This window comes from Thalassophryne amazonica, chromosome 7 (genome assembly GCF_902500255.1).
Source record: "Thalassophryne amazonica chromosome 7, fThaAma1.1, whole genome shotgun sequence".
In the NCBI taxonomy this organism is placed as follows: Eukaryota; Metazoa; Chordata; class Actinopteri; order Batrachoidiformes; family Batrachoididae; genus Thalassophryne; species Thalassophryne amazonica.
This window is the reverse complement of record NC_047109.1, coordinates 100,481,289-100,504,419: the sequence shown is the minus strand read 5'-3', so window position 1 is coordinate 100,504,419 and position 23,131 is coordinate 100,481,289. Positions and strand designations below refer to the sequence as shown.

The 23,131-nt window shown below is 40.2% G+C and overlaps 1 protein-coding gene across 1 annotated transcript in view; it reads right to left on the bottom strand.

The window, feature by feature from the left end:
* cdkal1 (CDK5 regulatory subunit associated protein 1-like 1) overlaps positions 1 to 23,131 on the bottom strand; it is a 564,681-nt gene that overhangs the window by 166,904 nt on the left and 374,646 nt on the right. Inside the window, exon 11 of the mRNA XM_034175248.1 lies at positions 2,754 to 2,934. Within this exon, the coding sequence (XP_034031139.1) occupies positions 2,754 to 2,934 (181 nt within the window). The remainder of the gene's footprint in view (positions 1 to 2,753; positions 2,935 to 23,131) is intronic.

Here is a 23,131-nt window from a genome sequence, read left to right as displayed (position 1 = left end):
AAATAAGTCCACCCACCACTTTAATCATATCTTAGATCTTGTTCTGACTTATGGTATGGAAATTGAAGACTTAACAGTATTCCCTGAAAACTCCCTTCTGTCTGATCATTTCTTAATAACATTTACATTTACTCTGATGGACTACCCAGCAGTGGGGAATAAGTTTCATTACACTAGAAGTCTTTCAGAAAGCGCTGTAACTAGGTTTAAGGATATGATTCCTTCTTTATGTTCTCTAATGCCATATAACAACACAGTGCAGAGTAGCTACCTAAACTCTGTAAGTGAGATAGAGTATCTCGTCAATAGTTTTACATCCTCATTGAAGACAACTTTGGATGCTGTAGCTCCTCTGAAAAAGAGAGCTTTAAATCAGAAGTGCCTGACTCCGTGGTATAACTCACAAACTCGTAGCTTAAAGCAGATAACCCGTAAGTTGGAGAGGAAATGGCGTCTCACTAATTTAGAAGATCTTCACTTAGCCTGGAAAAAGAGTCTGTTGCTCTATAAAAAAGCCCTCCGTAAAGCTAGGAGATCTTTCTACTCATCACTAATTGAAGAAAATAAGAACAACCCCAGGTTTCTTTTCAGCACTTTAGCCAGGCTGACAAAGAGTCAGAGCTCTATTGAGCTGAGTATTCCATTAACTTTAACTAGTAATGACTTCATGACTTTCTTTGCTAACAAAATTTTAACTATTAGAGAAAAAATTACTCATAACCATCCCAAAGATGTATCGTTATCTTTGGCTGCTTTCAGTGATGCCGGTATTTGGTTAGACTCTTTCTCTCTGATTGTTCTGTCTGAGTTATTTTCATTAGTTACTTCATCCAAACTATCAACATGTTTATTAGACCCCATTCCTACCAGGCTGCTCAAGGAAGCCCTACCATTATTTAATGCTTCGATCTTAAATATGATCAATCTATCTTTGTTAGTTGGCTATGTACCACAGGCTTTTAAGGTGGCAGTAATTAAACCATTACTTAAAAAGCCATCATTTGACCCAGCTATCTTAGCTAATTATAGGCCAATCTCCAACCTTCCTTTTCTCTCAAAAATTCTTGAAAGGGTAGTTGTAAAACAGCTAACTGATCATCTGCAGAGGAATGGTCTATTTGAAGAGTTTCAGTCAGGTTTTAGAATTCATCATAGTACAGAAACAGCTTGTTCTGTTAGACCTCAGTGCTGCTTTTGATACTGTTGACCATAAAATTTTATTACAGAGATTAGAGCATGCCATAGGTATTAAAGGCACTGCGCTGCGGTGGTTTGAATCATATTTGTCTAATAGATTACAATTTGTTCATGTAAATGGGGAATCTTCTTCACAGACTAAAGTTAATTATGGAGTTCCACAAGGTTCTGTGCTAGGACCAATTTTATTCACTTTATACATGCTTCCCTTAGGCAGTATTATTAGACGGTATTGTTTAAATTTTCATTGTTACGCAGATGATACCCAGCTTTATCTATCCATGAAGCCAGAGGACACACACCAATTAGCTAAACTGCAGGATTGTCTTACAGACATAAAGACATGGATGACCTCTAATTTCCTGCTTTTAAACTCAGATAAAACTGAAGTTATTGTACTTGGCCCCACAAATCTTAGAAACATGGTGTCTAATCAGATCCTTACTCTGGATGGCATTACCCTGACCTCTAGTAATACTGTGAGAAATCTTGGAGTCATTTTTGATCAGGATATGTCATTCAAAGCGCATATTAAACAAATATGTAGGACTGCTTTTTTGCATTTACGCAATATCTCTAAAATTAGAAAGGTCTTGTCTCAGAGTGATGCTGAAAAACTAATTCATGCATTTATTTCCTCTAGGCTGGACTATTGTAATTCATTATTATCAGGTTGTCCTAAAAGTTCCCTAAAAAGCCTTCAGTTAATTCAAAATGCTGCAGCTAGAGTACTAACGGGGACTAGAAGGAGAGAGCATATCTCACCCATATTGGCCTCTCTTCATTGGCTTCCTGTTAACTCTAGAATAGAATTTAAAATTCTTCTTCTTACTTATAAGGTTTTGAATAATCAGGTCCCATCTTATCTTAGGGACCTCATAGTACCATATCACCCCAATAGAGCGCTTCGCTCTCAGACTGCAGGCTTACTTGTAGTTCCTAGGGTTTGTAAGAGTAGAATGGGAGGCAGAGCCTTCAGCTTTCAGGCTCCTCTCCTGTGGAACCAGCTCCCAATTCAGATCAGGGAGACAGACACCCTCTCTACTTTTAAGATTAGGCTTAAAACTTTCCTTTTTGCTAAAGCTTATAGTTAGGGCTGGATCAGGTGACCCTGAACCATCCCTTAGTTATGCTGCTATAGACTTAGACTGCTGGGGGGTTCCCACGATGCACTGTTTCTTTCTCTTTTGCTCTGTATGCACCACTCTGCATTTAATCATTAGTGATCGATCTCTGCTCCCCTCCACAGCATGTCTTTTTCCTGGTTCTCTCCCTCAGCCCCAACCAGTCCCAGCAGAAGACTGCCCCTCCCTGAGCCTGGTATGGCCTTGCCTTGCAGTATAAGGCGCCTTGGGGCAACTGTTTGTTGTGATTTGGCGCTATATAAAAAAAAATTGATTGATTGATTGACACACGCACGCGCGCGCACACACACACCAGTGTCAGCATGCTGCCATGCAAGCTGCTCAACTGCACACCAGGAGCAACTTGAAGATTAAGGAAGTTATAGGGGGGCACTCATGGCTTGCAGAAAAGTAGTTTCTGCCTGTTCTCACCATGTGTGCTGGGACTTGCTCCATCTTGGCAGCAGGTGTACCCGGTCTGGGGTAGAACTGGTTGATGAAGAGGCTGGGAAATCGATAGTGTTTCACCAAGTCTACCGTCTTTTTGAAGTCTTCTTCTGTCTCCCCAGGAAAACCACAGATTATATCTGTAGCAATGGTTATACCTGGAACCCTAAAAAAAATAAGAGAGAGAGAAAGTCTTTAGGACAGGTCAAACCATATTTTTTGTTTTCTATTTGTGAAAGTATCTTTGAAGACTGCTGCTGGTGAGGCTCCTTTGAGCAATGAACTTAAATTCCACTCTTACTAAAAAAAAAAAAACAACACAAAGATCTCAAAGCACAAGTTAAAATTTAAACAAAGTAACAAAAAAGACTGAACAAAAGGCAAATAAAGAAACAAGCAAAATGCTGAAACAAAAGAAAACATTCAAACACTGTATTTTAGATTCTATTAGTTGTGCATTCATCTAATTAATTGTAGTAAGAAGACCAAAATGATGACTGTGATGAATTAATTGAGCCCCCCCCCCCCCAAGTTCTAATGATCAGTTATGTAAATTTATTTATGCTGTTACCTTGGAAACATTCTTCCACTCTTTGTGTTAAAATTCCATGTGAAGCCTGAAACCTCTGAAAAGGCCAAAACATTTCCCCCAAGGACTCATTCAGCCAATCAAAACCCAATTAGCAAACTCTGCTGCCAATCGTTAACTATTGATTATTGATGTGCTTGCTCACTGGATTTAGCCACAGCCAGTGGGAATAAACGCATTGATCGTTTCTATGCATTTTGTTTCTATCGACAGTTGACGGACAGCTTATGAAAAACCTCTGGGGCTAAACCAGGGCTGTGCTTAAATGCACATACTTCACACTGCCAGTGAAATTAATGCTGTTTTGACTGTTTTGATGACTATGCTACTTTACAAAACCATTTCATAATGTATCTGAAGGCTACACTGGCTGTCAGGTACAAAAAAAAAGAGGAAAAATTAGCAGCAAAAATTTTTGCAAGAATGAGTATTGATCGTAAATCACAATGTGCAATTTATTACTGCCAAATTAACTTTGCAACACCCCATTTTGTTTGGCATAAAGTGGACATTTGGTACCGGTGACATTTTTGTAGCCCCAAAGTCAGAAGGGAAATGGCACAAAATATGGATATAATTTGATATCCATCTTATTACAAGTGAAGAGATCCACTGATTGCAAGCTTTCAATGAAAACTCCAGATGCACAGAAATATGAGGGGCATGTGCTTAATGTGTTCTATAATCCAGCATATGAACAGATTTCCTTTGCACACTATGACAACTAATCCATCAAATACATAAGCTCACATAAAGCTTACTTTCTTTCCATTTTCATTCAATTAATTTAAATTTTATTTCATTCTTGATTCATTATTCCCGTCTGTATTCATTTCTGCCCTACTTTCCTCCTAAACCTTAAACAAGTACCTCGCTTCTGATGAGACCTTAATGATATTCTGATCTTAAAAAAGCACACTGGTGCAGAGGCGGTTAAACAAAATAAAGCCGGCAATGAAATAAAGAATATAAATTTGAAAATCTTGTTGAAATTCCTTTAAACCACTGACAGAGCAATACCAATAGGTTGAAAGGGTACATAATAGAAGAGCAAAAACAGGAAAGAACAGTGTAAAAGACAATGTGATGCATCTTAAATTCCATCAACAAACTGAATCTGCAACACTGTGATAGCCTTTGACCTATTGATGAGTTCCTGTTTGGTGATGGTCATTAATATTAACCAATGGCCTGAAGCCACAGCATCCTTGACCTCTCAGATATGCCTGACAACTGCCCTATTGTGGAAAAAAAAACAAACCAAATAAAGGAGCATGGAATAGTTAAATGAATAAGTAATGCTTCATTTGTGATTAAAATTAACTTCCAACTTTCATTTAATAAACTCCCTGCATATGTAGCATGAAATATTTAGTTTTAATAACTTCTACTGGTAAACAAAGATATATTTGCAACCTTTAATTTAATTTAACTAGCTTATAATGCGCCAAATCACAGCAAACGCCGTCTCAAGGCGCCTTACATAAAACAAGTCAACATAAAATTGAATAAATAATTAAAAATGAATAAAAAATTAAAATACATAAATAAAAACAGAAGTAAAAGAATAAAACAAATAAAAATAAAAACTATCCATAAGAAAGAGAATAAAATAGGTTTTGAGGCTTGACTTAAAAATGTCCACAGACTCAGACTGCCTCACGGTCGCAGGAAGACTGTTCCACAGGGTGGGTGCACGATACGAAAAGGCTCTTTGACCTGCTGACTACTTCTTCACCCTGGGAACACAGAGAAGTCCCGCATCCTGTGACCGCAAAGCCCGGGCTGGCACGTAGAGTTCCTTTGGTTTCCTACAATGCAACCTTTGAGTTTCTTACAATGCAGGAATTCATTCATTCACTTTCTAAGCCTGCCTATTCCATTTAAGGACACACATAAGACAGAGAAAGCGCATTGGTCAAATTCAGGTTTCCAGTTGACCTAATCTGCATGTTGGTGCAAGTGGGAGGAAGCTGGGGCACCCAGAGGGAAGCCGCGCAAACATGAGTACAACCTTCAAACGCCACACAGAAAGAACCAGGACAGAAGCAAACCTGGGACTGTCTCGCTGAGGCAACAGTGCCAACCACTAATCCACCAAGCTGTCCTACGCAGTGTAATTAATTAAGAATATCATGCTGAAAAAGGTAAGCTAAAACTGATTTTTGGAGACTAAGTTCTCAACTGTAGAAATGTTATTTACCGTACAGAAAAGCCACAGTTAGCTGCCCTCCACCATGAGGCTGTAACTGGTAATACAACAGGCAAATGTTCCAACATTCCCAGCTTCTTCCATGAGCTCCACAGCAGCTGATAACTCCTTCAGTGATGTGTGGGTACCTTGGTGGCTTCCCTCACTGGCATCTTTCTTGCAGGGTCAATTTGTTTTTAAAAGTTCAGATTTACCATGCAGTACCATCCAGTTGGCAGACGTCCAAGGCCATATTTAGCACATTGGAAATGTTCATGTATCCATCCCATGACGTCATATTAAAAACAATCATTACATTTCTTTTGCTCAAATATGGACTCTGAAAATGGAGGGACTGTATATACAAATCACCATACCATCCTAAATGGTTAATGCATCATTTTTGCTAAACCCAATGGATTAAAGCGAGCAGTTTACACTACAATCACATGTTGACTGTCTCAACTCCACTGGGGTGGCGTACAAAGGCACCATAAGGAAAATTGCATCACTGTCCAAACATTTTTGGACCTGGCTGGAAATACAACAGTATCCCGTGTGGTCTTACCATTCCTCAAGCAGTGTTGTGTGGAAATTTACAAGTCCACTGGAAAAGAAAAAAGCACCACTCAAACCAGGAGTGCAAATTAACACTTGGAGACAGCACGCTGAGCAAAAGAAGAAGAAGAGGCTGGTGTGAACTGGCTTTTGTGGATCGCCCAAAGGTACAGGATGGGGGGGTGATCATGCACACATACTGTCATTTTGAAACCTCTGCCTCTCTCAGATCTAAAGGAGACGGTGGTGTGATGTGTGATACTAATGAGGAAGAAGCACACTGATGCCCTCCTTGTTAAGATGAGAGGAGTAATTTATCTTGTTATTTTTCAACTCTGAAAATCGGGATGTGTTAGCGAAAGAGAGGCAAAGCCACAGAGGAAGAAAGGGAGGGAATCGAGCAGACGGACAGGGGTTTCAAATCAAAATGATTTATGTTACTGTGAATCATGAAGGCTAATCATTTTAAATTCTAAAACGTCTTTCAACTTTGTATACCGCATGCATGCACGAGCCAACCTACTGACTATTTTATGATGTCAACACTGCTTACAGTACGAAGCGCTGAGACACACTTTGGACACAAAACAGGTTGCAACATGTGCACACTCTTGTGTGCGCAGAACTGTCACATTAAACATGCATGATATTGGACAGTGAATGTTAAAAACAAACAAAACGAGTAGTGTCATCAATAAAGAGAAGAAGCCGAAAGCACAAGATAAAAATCCTAAGAAAGCGAGGCGAGTGTCTGGTGTGTGAACAGATACAGAGCCAAATCTATAAAATAAGACTATTTGCTATGCCAGGCTCCAAAAAGAAGGAAACAATTAGTAATGATTAGGCAAAGATATGTGAAGTAATATACTGTTTATTACCCTGTTAACCACAGCTCAAAACACACGCTTACATGCTCCGTGATGATCAATGAAATTCACGGTGTCAGCAGGAGTGAGTAAGGACAAAAACGAATTTATTAAACTATGCAGGTTCAAGCAGAGAAATAAATAAGAACATTTCATATACCAAACAGTAGTAATAATCAAAATAACACAAACTCATCTTCAAAATCCATCAGAACCTGTACACATGTATGCAGCATCCACTCACATATTCCTGTTTGACTATACTGGAATGAAAAGGTGAATAAAAACACAAACTAACAAAATTACACTGCATTTATGGACACTGTGGATGGATGTGGATTTGTGGATTTACTGGGAAGTGAGAAACATCATCATATTATAAAGTGTACTGTCCTGATCAGAATTCTTTGCCCTCCACAGTTGTAAGTAAAAAAAAAATCTAAATATGTTCAGAAAAAAAGCAACTTAACAATTACTATTTATTAAAAAAAAAAAAGTTATAGAAGCCTCCTTGAATGGAACATTTCATCTTTCACCTAATGAAATATTCTTACCATTGCACAAATGAAAAAAATTCATTATTTGTTTTATATAACAGCTAAAATAGATCTTTGTCATCTGATACTTTATTAATTTATAAACATGTTCAACTTAAATGGAACACTTTCACCTCATGAAATATGAGGTCTGTTAGAAAAGTATCCAACCTTTTTATTTTTTCAAAAACCATATGGATTTGAATCACGTGTGATTGCATCAGCCAACCTTGAACCTTCGTGCGCATGCGTGAGTTTTTTTTCACGCCTGTCGGTTGCGTCATTCGCCTGTGAGCAGGCTTTGTGTGAGCAGTGGTCCATCCCTCTCATTGGATTTTTATTGCAAATAAATGTCTGAACGATTTGGAGCTTTGCTGCATCAAATTTTTCCAGAAACTGTGAGAGACCTCCAGCTGGACACCATTCAGAAAATTCATATGGCTTTCAGCGACGATTTTATGGGGATTACACAAATTAAGGAGTGCTCCATCCGGGTTAAAGACCGCCCACAGCGTCTGAGAGCGCGGCGCACTCCAAGGGCCGATCGACAGGCTGACACCCCGCTGAATCAACCGGATCATTTCCAACGTGAAGGCTTTGTTGATCCGGGACGTCGTCTGACTTCCACAAAAAAAGGCAGAAGGCGTGGACATCAGCACTTTTTCGGCACATTCCACTGTTACAGGAGTTTTTTTCATGGATAGAGGAGCGGAGAGATGCGCCACCGTGCCGCTCATGGCGCGGCACAAAACCACCTCCGTGTTGGTCTCACAGGATGGCTTTCAGATGGCTCAGACGGCTTTCGGTTGCTTTTCAGTCGTGTGACTATCTGAGAAATTGTGGATGAGCCTGGACATGCCAGAACATGTCCTGTGAGGCTTCATCACGGCGTTGCTTTGCGCCATGCGGAAACGTCCCGACACGCGGAATTCCTCCGCACGTCTGTCTCAATGTGCCGAAAAAGTGCTGATGTCCACGTCTTCCGCAATTTCTGTGCTAGTCAGAGGATGTCTCGGATAAACACAGCGTCCAGTTTAGAAATGAATGGCACATTCCACTGTTACAGAAGTTTTTGTCATGGAAAGAGGAGCGGAGGAATTCCGCGCATCGCGGCAGAGCCGCATGGCGCAAAGCAACGCCATGATGAAGCCTCACAGGACATGTTGGGGCATGTCCAGCTCATGCTCAATTTCTCAGATAGTCACATGACTGAAAAGCCACCGAAAACCGTCTGAGCCATCTGAAAGCCGTCCTGTGAGACCAACACGGAGGTGGTTTTGTCCCGCGCCATGAGCGGCACGGTGGCGCATCCCTCCGCTCCTCTTTCCATGAAAAAAACTCCTGTAACAGTGGAATGTGCTGAAAAAGTACTGATGTCCACGTCTCCTGCCATTTTTGTGTAAGTCAGACGATGTCCCGGATCAACAAAGCCTTCACGTTGGAAATCATCTGGTTGTTTCAGCCTGTCGATCGGCGCTCGGAGCAATAAAAATCCGATTAGAGGGGTGGACCACTGCTCACACAAAGCCTGCTCACAGGCGAATAACGCAACCGAGGCGTGAAAAAACTCACGCATGCGCACGAAGGTTCAAGCCTGGCTGATGCAATCACACGTGATTCAAATCCATATGGTTTTTGCAAAAAATAAAAAGCTTGGATACTTTTCTAACAGATCTCGTATTCTTTCCATTACATGAATAACAAAAAACATTCATGATTTGTTATATCTAACACCTAAAATAGATCCTTGTCATTTGATATTTTATTCATTTAGAAACAAGAGAAAAGGGACTTACATTTTGGCGTTACAAAATTACACTGCATTTGTGTTTGCATGGGTTTCCTCCGGGTGCTCCACTTTCCTCCCACATCCAAAGACATGCGGGTTAGGTGGATTGGAATCTTTAAAATTGTCCGTAGGTGTGTGTGTGGGTGTGTCTGTGTTTGTTTGTCTATTTGTGACCCTGCGACAGACTGGCGTCCTGTCCTGGGTGTACCCCGCCTCGCGCTCTATGACTGCTGGGATAGGCTCCAGCCTCCCACGACCCTTGATTGGACTAAGTGGTAGAAGATGAATGAATGAATTAATGTTCATAAAAAAGTAAATGAACAATTATTATATATTCGCAAAATGTTATAGAAGCCTCAAATAGAACATTTCATCTTTCACCTCATGAAATATTCTTACCATTGCACAAATGAAAAAAAAAATAAAAATCATTATTTGTTTAATGCCTAAAATAGATCCTTGTCATTTGATATTTTATTAATTTATGAACATGATGCATTTGAATGGAACATTTCATCTTTCACCTCATGAAATATTCTTTCCATTGTATGAATGAAAAAAACATTTACTGTTTTTTTATATAATGCTCAAAATAGATCCTTGTCATTTGATATTTTATTAATTTATAAAAATGTTTTATTTGAATGGAACATTTCATCTTTCACCTCACGAAATATTCTTTCCATTGCACGAATGACAAAAAACATTCATTACTTGTTTTATATAACACCTAAAATAGATCCTTGTCATTTGATATTTTATTAATTTGTAAACAAGAGAAAAGGGACTTACATTTTGGGGTTCCAAAAAGTTCCAAACAGTCCAACACAAACTTTAAACAGCAATTTAATCAAATCCAAAATTGTTCTCAACTTGCAAAAAGAGTCAGATAGTTCAAAAACAATCCTGACAATGTAGTCTACACCTGATGCCATGCACTGACTCCTTTGTGTACAGACTGCCATCTGCTTTTCTCAGTCCAGCGAGAAAATCGCAACAGAATTTTCTCTATTTCTACTTTAGCTAGGCACGTCCCAGCGAATACTGCAAATGCCTCCAGACGGCTTACGGCGGAGTGGATTTGTTTTGTGTGTGTGTGTGTGTGTGTGTGATTGTGTGTGTGTGTGTGTGTGTTAGAAGAATGAGCACCGTCAATAGTCATCTGTCACCAAAACAAACCTCTCCATGTTTTGTTTTAAATCTAAGCACACTGCTGCTAGTATGAGTGCGCGGTGGTTGGGGAGTGCAATGGTAGAAAATGCATGAAACCAAATTTGTAAATGGAACACAATGGCAAAAAGGATGAATGATCAATATCATGTAACATACAAACCACCAATCAAATGACAAGGATCTATTCAGGTGTTATATAAAATGAAATCTACAATGCTAACCAACAACTACACTCAATTTCAATTTCAATATATTTTCCTTTATATAGCGCCAAATCACAACAAAGTTGCCTCAAGGCGCTTCACACAGGCAAGGTCTAACCTTACCAACCCCTAGAGCAACAGTGGTAAGGAAAAACTCCCTCTGAGGAAGAAACCTCAAGCAGACCAGACTCAAAGGGGTGACCCTCTGCTTGGGCCATGCTACAGACATAAATTACAGAAACAATTCACAGAAAAATTCACGGACAAATATACAAGAATTGCTGTTGGTGCACAGGACAGGGGGGTCGCCAACACAAATACAACTCCCATCTCTGGATGGAGCTGCACCTTAAACAGAGAAAAAACAGAATCAGGCATCAGAAAGACAAAAAATACTGTATAACTTGCCAGCATTAATCAACAAGAAAAACAGAAGAAATACTTAGGTGACTGCCGGCCGCTAGCCCTAAGCTTCACTAAAAGACCCAGAATTTAGGTAAAGTTGAGGCCGCAGCCCGCTCCAATTACTAATAACATGAATTAAAAGTTTAAAAAGCGTAAAACAAAACTGTACCAGTATGCTAGCCATATGAAAGGGAAAAGAAGTGCGTCTTAAGTCTGGACTTGAAAGTCTCCACAGAATCTGATTGTTTTATTGACGCAGGGAGACCATTCCCCAGAACAGGGGCATGATAAGAGAAACCTCTGTGACCCGCACACTTCTTATTCACCCTAGGGACACAACGTAGTCCTGCACCCTGACAACGTAAAGCCCGGGCCGGTATGTAAGGTTTAATTAGGTCAGCTAGGTAGGGAGGTGCCAGTCCATGAATAATTTTATAGGTTAGTAGCAGAACCTTAAAATCTGATTTCACTGGGACAGGAAGCCAGTGAAGAGATGCCAAAATGGGTGTAATGTGGCCGAACTTTCTGCTTCGTGTCAAAAGTCTGGCTGCAGCATTCTGAACCAATTGGAGAGCCCTAATGCTAGACTGCGGTAAACCAGAAAATAGAACATTGCAGTAGTCCAGTCTAGAAGAGATGAACGCATGGATCAGGGTCTCAGCATCAGCATAGACAGGATGGGACGAATCTTCGCTATATTTCACAGGTGGAAGAAAGCAGTCCTAGTAATATTTGTAATGTGGAGGCCAAAGGACAACGAAGGATCAAAAATTACCCCAAGGTAACACACTTTCATATAGTGGAATATAAACTGGACACAAAATGTATGTGTGACATGTTTTGGCACAGTTTATAAGTATTGGATCTGGCAGACAATTTTTGTAATTTTGCCTCTGTACGCTGACCATAGTGCATTTGAAATGAAACAATCAACGAGTTCTTGTAGTGTTGATTTTCATCTTTAAGTCAAAGCGAGTCAAAGCGTTTAACAAAAATATCACTTTTACCATTTAGGAATTAAAGGCCCTCCATTTTCACAGGTCATAAGTAATGGAATACACCAAATAATGCAGATCATCACTTTTACAGCCACCTTTCATCAAACAAGCCAGAGGATGGACACATTAACATTTCTAAGTGACTGGATATGCCTTGGACTTCATTTACTTCAATCATAGGAAATACAAACAAATGGTACTGTATGGTAAATATGTTCCAGTGAAAACATAAAGGATTTACAGGCATCAGTGTCGGTGACTGCAGAAAACTGGCATAAAATATTCATTTCAGACATGCACAGAGGACTCTGTTACACAAAAACACATCAAATCTAGTCTTGAGTCTACTATGTGCTTTGTGGCAAATCCAGAAAATTATTTCCACATCTTTGAAATAAATCCTTTTCCTTGTCACTCCACTATGAGGCTGTGCAACATGCACTATGCACAGATTCTCCTATCACAGCCACAGAAGCCTATGACTCCTGTAGGGATGTCTGGGTGTCTTGGTGGCTTTCCTCACTTGCCTTGAGATTGACCTTATAGTATAGCATACTGTTTATATTTCTCAAAATTAGCAGTAAATTAAGTCCAAGACATACCCAGTGAATTAGAGACATTCATGTGTCCATCCCGACTCACTGAAAGAAAACTGGCTGTAAAAGTGATGATCTGTATAAAAAATCATCCTTACATTTGTAAGGATGTCCAATTTTGAATGTGCACTGAATCCAGAAGGACAGTACATACAGTACAAATGGTAGTAAATAGTTAAAGGCATATTTCTGTAAAACCTTAAATTGCAGTTGAAACTCTACACGACAAAGAAGACATATTGTTTCATTTAAACTTCACTGCGGTGGTGTACACAGGCAAAAATCAGACATCAAATCATTCAGACGCAGTGACAGTCTCCATTAGCAACACATGGTACCAAGTTAACCCACTATTTACACAGAGAGAATCTGAAGATTTTCTTAATTAAAACATAAGAAAAGCAAAGTCAGCCCCCATCTGTCTATTTAGGCTGAATTAAGCTTCATAATACATGCCATTGTCTTCTCCGCAATTATCAGCAACTCTTTGTTTGCCGAAGCCCCCATTTGTGCATCCACTCTTGTGTGTGCATGCCTATACGTGCACGATGATATGCGCACACCTGTCCTGTTCATCATGTATTTAACGTATGTGCATGTGAACGTGAGCATGTTTGCACAACTGAAGCCTGCAAGGGACCCCTGTGAAAAGATGAAGGCAACACCACTGGGACAGAAGAATCGTTAAAAGCGATAGCAAAGGGGGGGGAGACGATGAGCGCGGCATGGAGGTATAGACAGGAAGACGGCGGAGGGATGGAAAGATAAAAATGGAAGAAGCACAATCTGGGAAAGTAAATATTTACAGATTCATTTGTCAGAAAGAGAGCGTGCTACACATGTGTGCAGTCTCTGTGTTCTCTGAAGTGATAATGTGTGGTGGCACCACAGGGTCTGTCATGGCAGCACAGTCTGACAGTGAAAGAAGGGACATGGCAAGCAGGAGAATGACAAAGAGATAAAAACTTTGAAAAGCTGTTGTCTTCCTCAAACTCAAAAATCACAAGACGAAACCTGCACGAGCACCGGGCTGCAATACAGGCATGAAAGGACACAATCATAAGACAATATGTGAAAATTACAATGAGACATAACTAAACCATATGTAATGCACCACATTGAGGGTTTTCACTATGCACTCAGGTCCACAAGTATTGGGACACTGGTGCGCTTTTTTTTGTATGTTTGCTTAGTGTAGATTTTCAGCTTTAATTTAAGGGGGAAAACAAAAATAAAGCATTAACTATTAATGTATTAGCTATTTTTATACAGTCCCTCAATTTCGGAGGCCATAAGTAACTGGACATACTGAGATTCATTATTTATTTATTACAAATAATTGGTTTTACAGGCAGCTTTCTTTACATAAGTCAAGAGGACACATTATCTTTCCCAAGAAACTCAATATGTCCCAGACTTCATTGACATTAAATCTGTCTAGAGCAGGCACTCCTTAAAAAGTGGGTGACCATGCAAGGAGACCAGTGAGGGTAGCCATCAAAACCCCCAAACACACACCTGAAGGAGTTATAGGCTTCTCAGCCTGTCATTGGAGAAACTGTGCACAGTCAAACCTTTGTATTTTCAATTGCCAGTTACAACCCCAATTCCAATGAAGATGGGACGTTGTGAAAAATGTAAATAAAAACAGAATACAATGATTTGCAAATTCTCTTCAACTTATGTTCGATTGAATACACCACAAAGAAGATATTTAATGTTCAAACTGATAAACTTTATTGTTTTTGTGCAAATATTTGCTCTTTTTAAATTGAATGCCTGCAACACATTTCAAAAAAGCTGGGACAGTGGTATGTTTACCACTGTGTTACATCACCTTTCCTTCTAACAACACTCAATAAGCGTTTGGGAACTGAGGACACTAACTACTGAAGCTTTTGTAGGTGGAATTCTTTCCCATTCTTGCTTGATATATGACTTCAGTTGTTCAACAGTCCGGGGTCTCCAGTGTCGTATTTTGCGCTTCATAATGCACCACACATTGGGCGACAGGTCTAGACAGACAGGCCAATCTAGTACCCGCACTCTTTCACTATGAAGCCACGCTGTTGTAACACATGCAGAATGTGGCTTGGCATTGTCTTCCTGAAATAAGCAGGGACATCCCTGAAAAAGAAGTTGCTTGGATGGCAGCATGTGTTGCTCCAAAACCTGGATGTACCTTTCAGCATTGATGGTGCCATCACAGATGTGTAAGGTGCCCATGCGATGGGCACTAACACACCCCCATACCATCACAGATGCTGGCTTTTGAACTTTGCGCTGGTAACAATCTGGATGGTCTTTTACCTCTTTTGTCCGGAGGACATGACATCCATGATTTCCAAAAACAATTTGACATGTGGACTTATCAGACCACAGCACACTTTTCCACCTTGCGTCTGAGCTTGGGACCAGAGAAGGCAGCAGCGTTTCTGGATGTTGTTGATGTATGGCTTTCGCTTTGCATGGTAGAGTTTTAACTTGCACTTGTAGATGTAGCAACGAACTGTGTAAACTGACAATGGTTTTCTGAAGTGTTCCTGAGCCCACACAGTAAGATCTGGTTGCAGGATGCGGGACTTCTCTGTGTTCCCAGGGTGAAGAAGAAGTCAGCGGGTTTTTCTCATTGTGCTCCCACCCTGTGGAACGGTCTTCCTGCGACCGTGAGGCAGTCGGAGTCCATGGATATTTTTAAGTCAAGATTTAAAACCCATTTTTGTTCTCTTTCTTATGAATAGTTTTTATTTTTTATCTGTTTTATTATTTTATTTCTGTTTTAATTATGTTTCTGAATTTTTTATTCATTTGTAATTATTTTATTTTTATGTTGAATTGTTCTGTGAGGTGCCTTGAGACGGCTTTTGTTGTGATTTGGCACATTATAAGCTGATTAAATTGAAAATCCTTTACACAATGATGTTGGTTTTTAATGCAGTGCCACCTGAGGGATCGAAGGTCACGGGTATTCAATGTTGGTTTGTGGCCTTGCCACTTACCTGTAGAAAATACTTCAGATTCTCTGAATCTTCTGATTATATTATGGACTGTAGATGACAGAATCCCTAAATTCCTTGCAACTGAACATTGAAAAACATTGTTCTTAAACTGTTGGACTATTTTTTCATGCAGTTGTTCACAAAGTGGTGATCCTCACCCCATCTTTGCTTGTGAACGGCTGAGCCTTTTGGGGATGCTCCTTTTATACCCAATCATGGCACTCACTTGTTTCCAATTAACCTGTTCACCTGTGGATTGTTCCAAACAGGTGTTCTTTGAGCATTCATCAACATTCCCAGGCTTTTGTTGCCACTGTCCCAACTTTTTTGAAATGTGTTGCAGGCATCCATTTCAAAATAAGCAAATATTTGCACAAAAAAACAAAAAAGTCTATCACTTTGAGCATTAAATATCTTGTCTTTGTGGTGTATTCAAGTGAATATAGGTTGAAGAGGATTTGCAAATCATTGTATTCTGTTTTTATTTACATTTGGCACAACATCCCAACTTAACTGGAATTGGGGTTGTATAAAGCTTCATGGCAGAACAGAACAAATAAGAATTTTAAAAATGGACCACATCTAGGCTCAGGGCTTCCATGTTCCTTCTGAAAATTATCGCTGAAATGTTATCTGTTCTACTGAAGACCTCCCCTCACCCCCCACCTGAATTAAAGGTGAAAGTCTGCACTAGCTTTGAAAGTTTTCATGGACCATCCATCCATTATGATGATGTTTAATAATCAGCATAATTTTCCTGATTGGTATTCCAAATATTTTTGCATTACCGTAACTTCCGGACTATAGAATGCACCTCTGAATATTATCCGCACCCACCAATTTTAAAAAGAAAAAAGAAATTGTATATAAATAGGCCGCATTTGTCTATAAGCCGTGGGTCTCCACATTGTAACATGAGATATTTACACAGAAAGATGTTGGACAGAAAGATTTTAATTTTAATTCAATATGTACTGTAAATGCTTTTTCCCTGAATTGTTACGCGTAAATATTGATGCGCACGCCATCCATCAAACTCAGTAATTTAAATTTTTTCTTGAGATTTCATCGTACGCAGCCAGGATCAGATGGAATCTGTGGTAAATGAGACGTTAATGAGGCGCTGACTTTTTCGACTTGTTGCGCCAAGACAGAGAACCGGTGTGGAAGGGTGGGGGGAGAAGGCTCCACTCCACTAACTGATCTGACGGGACAACTCTGGTGCAAAGTGTTGGAGAGGGACTTTTCTTCACTAAAACAAACAGGTAAGACCTTTTATTTACACTGTGTGTGAATTTACACGCATGAGGAATGCAGCTTTCAGGAAATCAATTGACTATTCATCAATTCATTGAATATCAATTGATTATGATAAAGTCTGTAAACATCCATAAATTAGCCGCATCATTGTAAAAGCTGCAGTGTTCAAAGCATGTATTAGATTCATTCATTCATTCATTCATCTTCTACCGCTTAGTCCAATTAAGGGTTGCTGGAGGCTGGAGCCTATCCCAGCAGCCATAGGGCGTGAGGCGGGGTACACCCAGGACAGGACGCCAGTCTGTCGCAGGGCCACAAACAGACAAACAAACACAGACACACCCACACACACACCTAAGGACAATTTTAAAGATTCCAATCCACCTAACCCGCATGTCTTTGGATGTGGGAGGAAACCGGAGCACCTGGAGGAAACCCATGCAAACACGGGGAGAACATGCAAACTCCACACAGAAAGGCCACGGGAATTGAACCCACGACCTTCTCGCTGTGAGGAAACAGTGCTAACCACTAAGACACCATGCTGCCCATGTATTAGATTGTGAATTGTAAATTTTCCCGGGTGTAATGAGGGCCCAATTCAAAAACACAAAAACCACAGATAACAGACTTCAATTTTAAATATTGTATTGATAGAAATTTTTCCTGGACAGGAAGGTGCTGATTCAGCCTGTAGGCTAACCAACCCCGCCCTCTTGCCTGTCTTTTACCCCCCTGCACTCCAGCCACGCCCCCAGATGGACGGGCCACTACCCTCAGCATGAATCAGTAAAGTTATATGTGTTTGCATGAAACATGTTGCATTTTAACATCTGACGTTTATGTGCAGTGTGCTGCTCACGTTGTTCTATAGGCATTATGTGTAAAAGTAAAACTGTGTTCGTCTGTGTAGCGTGATAAGCAGATGAACAGTATGTCTCATGGCGTTCCAGAGGAAATATGAGGATATTATTATTATTGTTATTATCATCATAAGATTTGAGGGTATTAGCAGTTTATTAGCAAGTTATGTTATGATCTTTATCACAAACAAATTAGCCATGAAACATAATATCCAACACGTGTGAAAAAAGTAGTGGCTTATAGTCCGGAAGTTACGGTAGAAGTCGTACATTTGACAGGTAAAATCTATTGATTGATTTGTCTACTTTTGGAAATACCATTAATACTGCTAATCTACTGTGACATACATATCAATATAAAGATATTAAATGGATAAAATGGGCACGCACCTGTGCTACTCTATTAGTAATGCAGCCAGGTAAATTGTCATACAAAACTGATGTTTCACCACTACACACCAGATCGTTCCTTTGATAACGATCAAAGCTATTTCCTCTGCAGTACTACAAAGTAGTTGCAGATACATTTTCTTCAAAACTCTGGCAGTGTGTCAGAAGCTTTCAACTATTAACAGGTCACACTTCTTTGAAAAGTGAAGCTGGGTTTAAAAATCAGCAATCTTATACACAACAGATGCTTCTGCACAATAATCTTGTTTTTTTAAGCATCTGTTAGAAACACAACTGTGGAGTTTTCAAGGTTGTTCATATCCGTGATTGCCTGAGACAACCTTGTTTGAAGATGTGATCAAAAGCTGAGGAGCTCACGTGCACACAGCAACATCATAGCTTAACTTATATCAACACTGGTGCCTTAAACGCACTAATGAAAAACTGGCAGGAAAGCTTATTTACCAGCTGCCGTTTGTACTGTGTTATCAACTTCAGTTTTTCCACCAAGGGGGCTTTAAGTGCTTAGTTTTTGTTTTCATGTGTTCATTCATCCATCACATAAAACCAAAAGCACTTTTGCATTACATTTATACTCCAACCCAGTCTCATGGCATGTCATGATTCAGCAGCACAAAATATACATTAATCTATTGGTTCATCAAATTGTCACGAAAAGCGCAAAATTTTCATCATGGGAGCACAAATTTATTCTAATTCATTCCGTGATGGGTGTATGTCATTAAAAGTGCAGCAGGGGAGTCGGGGGTGGTTATGGTTTGGGTTTGGGGAAGGAGTAGGGTTAGGTTATGGTTAGAGTTGGGGGTAGGAGTAGGGTTAGTAATAGTGAGTTAAAAAAAAAACTGTCACGAAAATTTGAATCATTTCATGACAGGAGGATGAAAAAAACCATGTGACAGGGCTGTATATTCATGCTTTTAGCACATGCTTTTCTAGAAAGTGACATACAGTGACAGAAAGTGACCTGTTCCTTGTGTGCAAGGAACAGATCATCAACTGCAGCAAACATGTTTCTGTTTCACTGGACACAGGAATTGGGAGCTCATGCAACATCTGAGTATTCAGCCTTTCCTTTAAAATCACAAGGCTCATTGTGTGGAGTTGAGTATAACATTCCACCATTGATGGGCCACAGAGTAAGATTCGGGACTCACATTTTGAGGAATGTGAATGGAAAAAAAAAATAGGCGCCACTCCTTATGCAGAACATAAGGCATATTGTAGTCATCATTAATCATATGAAAATATAGATATCTGTCCTTTTCCTTGACCATTAAAAATGACAATACTTGCATACTTTGGCAACAATTCATCACCTAATTGTCCTGGAGTATCAGAACAAAAAAGAAATCAAAACATTTTGCCATACGCAAAATGGGATGAAGGTCAAATCTGAGAGAAATGTTCGGGAGCACAGTTTTTGCCATGGCTTTATATTCCGTACAACCTCTGTATAGGCTTGTGACCAGGAAGCAAGTTCCCAGATAAAGCAAGACTGACACTGTTCCATGTACCCATGATTTTACTTTTGCCTGTCTACTATATATAAAGTTCAGTGCATGATGTTCCAGGACTGAAGGTAGTCTTTCAGCTTACACGTAGCTCTTTTTAAGTGGTTGAAGGTGGAACTGGAACTCCTACTACCATAAAGAGCCTTGCAAACTTCAACACCACAAAAGACGATCTGCTGTTTGGGCACTTCACAGATGGAACTCTGCTGCTGTCTTCCCCAGATGGCATGTGTTATGAAGGAGATGGGGAAAGCTGTTTAGGTCCTCCTCACTGAAAAAGAAGAAACCACCAGAGGGTACAAAGCATCCCGTCTCTGAAGGGCAGTGACTGGTACAGTGCTGAGGGATTGTGCACTGTTTCAGTGGCAGTCAGGTCGAAATTTGTGGTGACTCTTTCAGGTGGGAACATGGATGGACCATCTTATCTCCAGTTTTCCAAAGACAACCATATTCTCCTTCTGTTGATAGAGCTCTGAATCATCTCCATTGCAGTGGTTGTGCGAGCCGAGATCAGTCGACAAGGAGATGTCCAGAGAGGATGTCAGTAAGAGGATACATCTACTTTTGATATAGTCCCTCCAGTGGTCAGTGTACTAAAAGAATGAGAGTTGCTGTGGTAGACTGGCTCCTTCTGACCAAGTTATCACCTCTATCAATGAGTGGATTATGAACCTCAGACTCTGAGTATCTGGTCTGCGCTCATATTGTACACCAACCCACTGACCAAAATTAATTGTTGAGGGGCACAGGACTGGTTATGAGGGATGTATCAGTCCACACAGATCTGGCAACCATGTTGAATATGTCTCAAAGCTCCTTGGCTTTCCAAAAAGTCAGGAGGTATAAGTTGATGGATCTGGATTTCAGTGTCCAGAGTAGCACTGCTGGAGACAGAACTCCAATACTGTTAGTGTAAGTAAGAAGAAAATGTTCTTGTGGGAAGGTGCTGGATGCTCCCAGAAAACCGTAGAGCCCATATAAGTGTCCAGATTGTAAACTCTGACCACAGAATTGTTATAGCTTCCCTCAGGATGTTGTTGAAGTCCCTCAAACTGCCATCTGTTTAGTGGAAAGGTTCATTGACCTTAACAATGCAGATGATGCTGCACTTTTTGTGCAATTAATGCCTTGATTGCAGCAATTAAGGAGGTGACTGAAGAGTTGGTGCGTGGATATGCGATTGACCTGTGACAAGGATCAGATGTAGGTTATCAGCGACTTCCTGGATCTATGAGCAGTGAAATTGTCAAACTTGTTGAGAAGTTGACTTATCTCAGCATTGAAACTAATTTCTCTGGAACCTCAACCATGTGGTCAAGAGACATCTGTTAAGAACTTATGGAGTCATATGGTTGTTGGACATTAGTGTTTGATTTGGTGATGACATCTTTGTAGAAGAATGAAGGTCCAAGTCTTCAGGTTCCTGATGCTTACAGTCTTACTGTATGATTGTGAGACTTGAACTTGCACTAACCAGGGAACTAAGGCAATGATGGGAGGGCTTGGGAATGAAGTCTATCTGGAGAATCGTTGGACACCACTGGAAAGAGATTGTGTAAAATGAGAGGCCACTAAGAACTCAGTTAAGGCATACCACTTGCATTGTCAGCTACAGCAAAATGTCATGTGGCAGGCCTCCATGAGCATCATCTAGCACAAAGGTGCAACAGCGCTGAGGATCCCAGCACTGGGAAAGTTGCTGTGACACCTAGAAAGCTACTTTCAGGAGATGGAGATGGACTGGTGGTCTGCCTGGATGATTGGTAATCAGGACCGAGAGCAATAATGTGGAGTGTGATGGATCCAGATCTGACCTGTCCTGACTATATTTAATACTTGTGTATAGTTTACTCTCACCTCCAGATTGTTGTCATCCATTTTTATTTTCATAATAGTTCAATTTTTTTTAAAACCTACATTAGTATTAGCAAACTATCAAAATAAAAATCAAAAACTCAAGAAAAAATGGCTCCATTCTAGAAGGAAAGATAACTAGAACCCTAAGAGAGAGGAGGAAAAAAGCACACTTGTGAGGTGTTCAAGTAATCGTTCAGACAGTTGTGTTTGATTTAGCCTTGGTGGCTGGAGGTAATAGCTCAGTAATGTAGCAGCTCAATTTATAAGGGCAGAGAGCGATAGAAAGAAATCTGCTTGTTTATCACTCACTTTCCTCAGCCACTTCTCTCATGAAAAATAAAGGACACTAAACAACAGGACATAGGACAATAAAGACACCAGATGCTCAGTCTGATAAGGCAAGGATTAACAGACTACATCTTAAAATTTAACAGACGTCAAAAAGCATCAGTGCAAAAATCAAAGGCCTGAAGCTGCCAAAGGGAGGAAAAGATGAAACATTATTAGATTTCTTAGAACTTTATTTTCACTGCACAGTGTCACTGAACACATTGGATGTCATATGAAAATAAAGAGCAATAAACAGAAATATAATCCAATAATATAAACTGTATTGTTCTGAATTTACAGAATGAGTACTTTTACTTTTTGTACTTTAAGTATACTTTGGCCCTGTGATAGACTGGCATCCTGTCCAGGGTGTACCCCGCCACATGCCCTACACCTGCTGGGATAGGCTCCAGTCCAGCAGTGACCCTTGATTAGCGTAAGCTGGTATAGAAAATGAATGAATGAATGAAGTACACTTTGAAAGTTAGACTTTGGATGTTTCACTTAAAAAAAAAAAAAAAAAAAAAAAAAATCAAAACAGAAACTTTACTTTGTTGCTATTTTAGTCTGCTGCTGTCCGGTTGGTGGCAGGTTCGCCAACCGCCAAAGTTACAAGATGATGATGATGATGATGCTAAGGTCATGCTAACTTGGCAATGATAACTTCTGCAGTAACCTTATGTGCTTGCTGACGTACACTAATAAAGATGAAACATTTCATGGAAATGGATACTGTAACAGTTGTGAACACTGTTTCAAATGATGTTCTCACAATGTCTTGATGCTAAATGCAGCAGCGACAAGACAGGCTTTGCTGATGTGAAATAATGACTCACCGATTCATTTTCTGCCACTTATTCAGGTCCAGGTTGCAGTGGCAACAGACCAAGCAGCTCATCCCACACTTTCCTATCCTCTGACAAGTCCTATAACTCTTCCTGGGGGATCCTGAGGCATTCTCAAGCCAGCTAGGAAATATCATCCCTCCAGCACATCCTGGGTCTTCCCCAGGGCTTCCACCCAGTTGGACGTGCCTGAAGGACCTCCTTAGGGAGACAGCCAGGGGCCACCCTCATCAGGTCACCAAACCACCTCCGATGATTCCTTTTGATGCAAAGAAGCAGCAGCTCTACTCCAACTCCCTCCCAGATAGTCTAGCATCTCACCCTGCCCAAGAGTGTAAACCCAGATACTTGATGAGGAATCTCATTTACGCCGAGTGTATCCG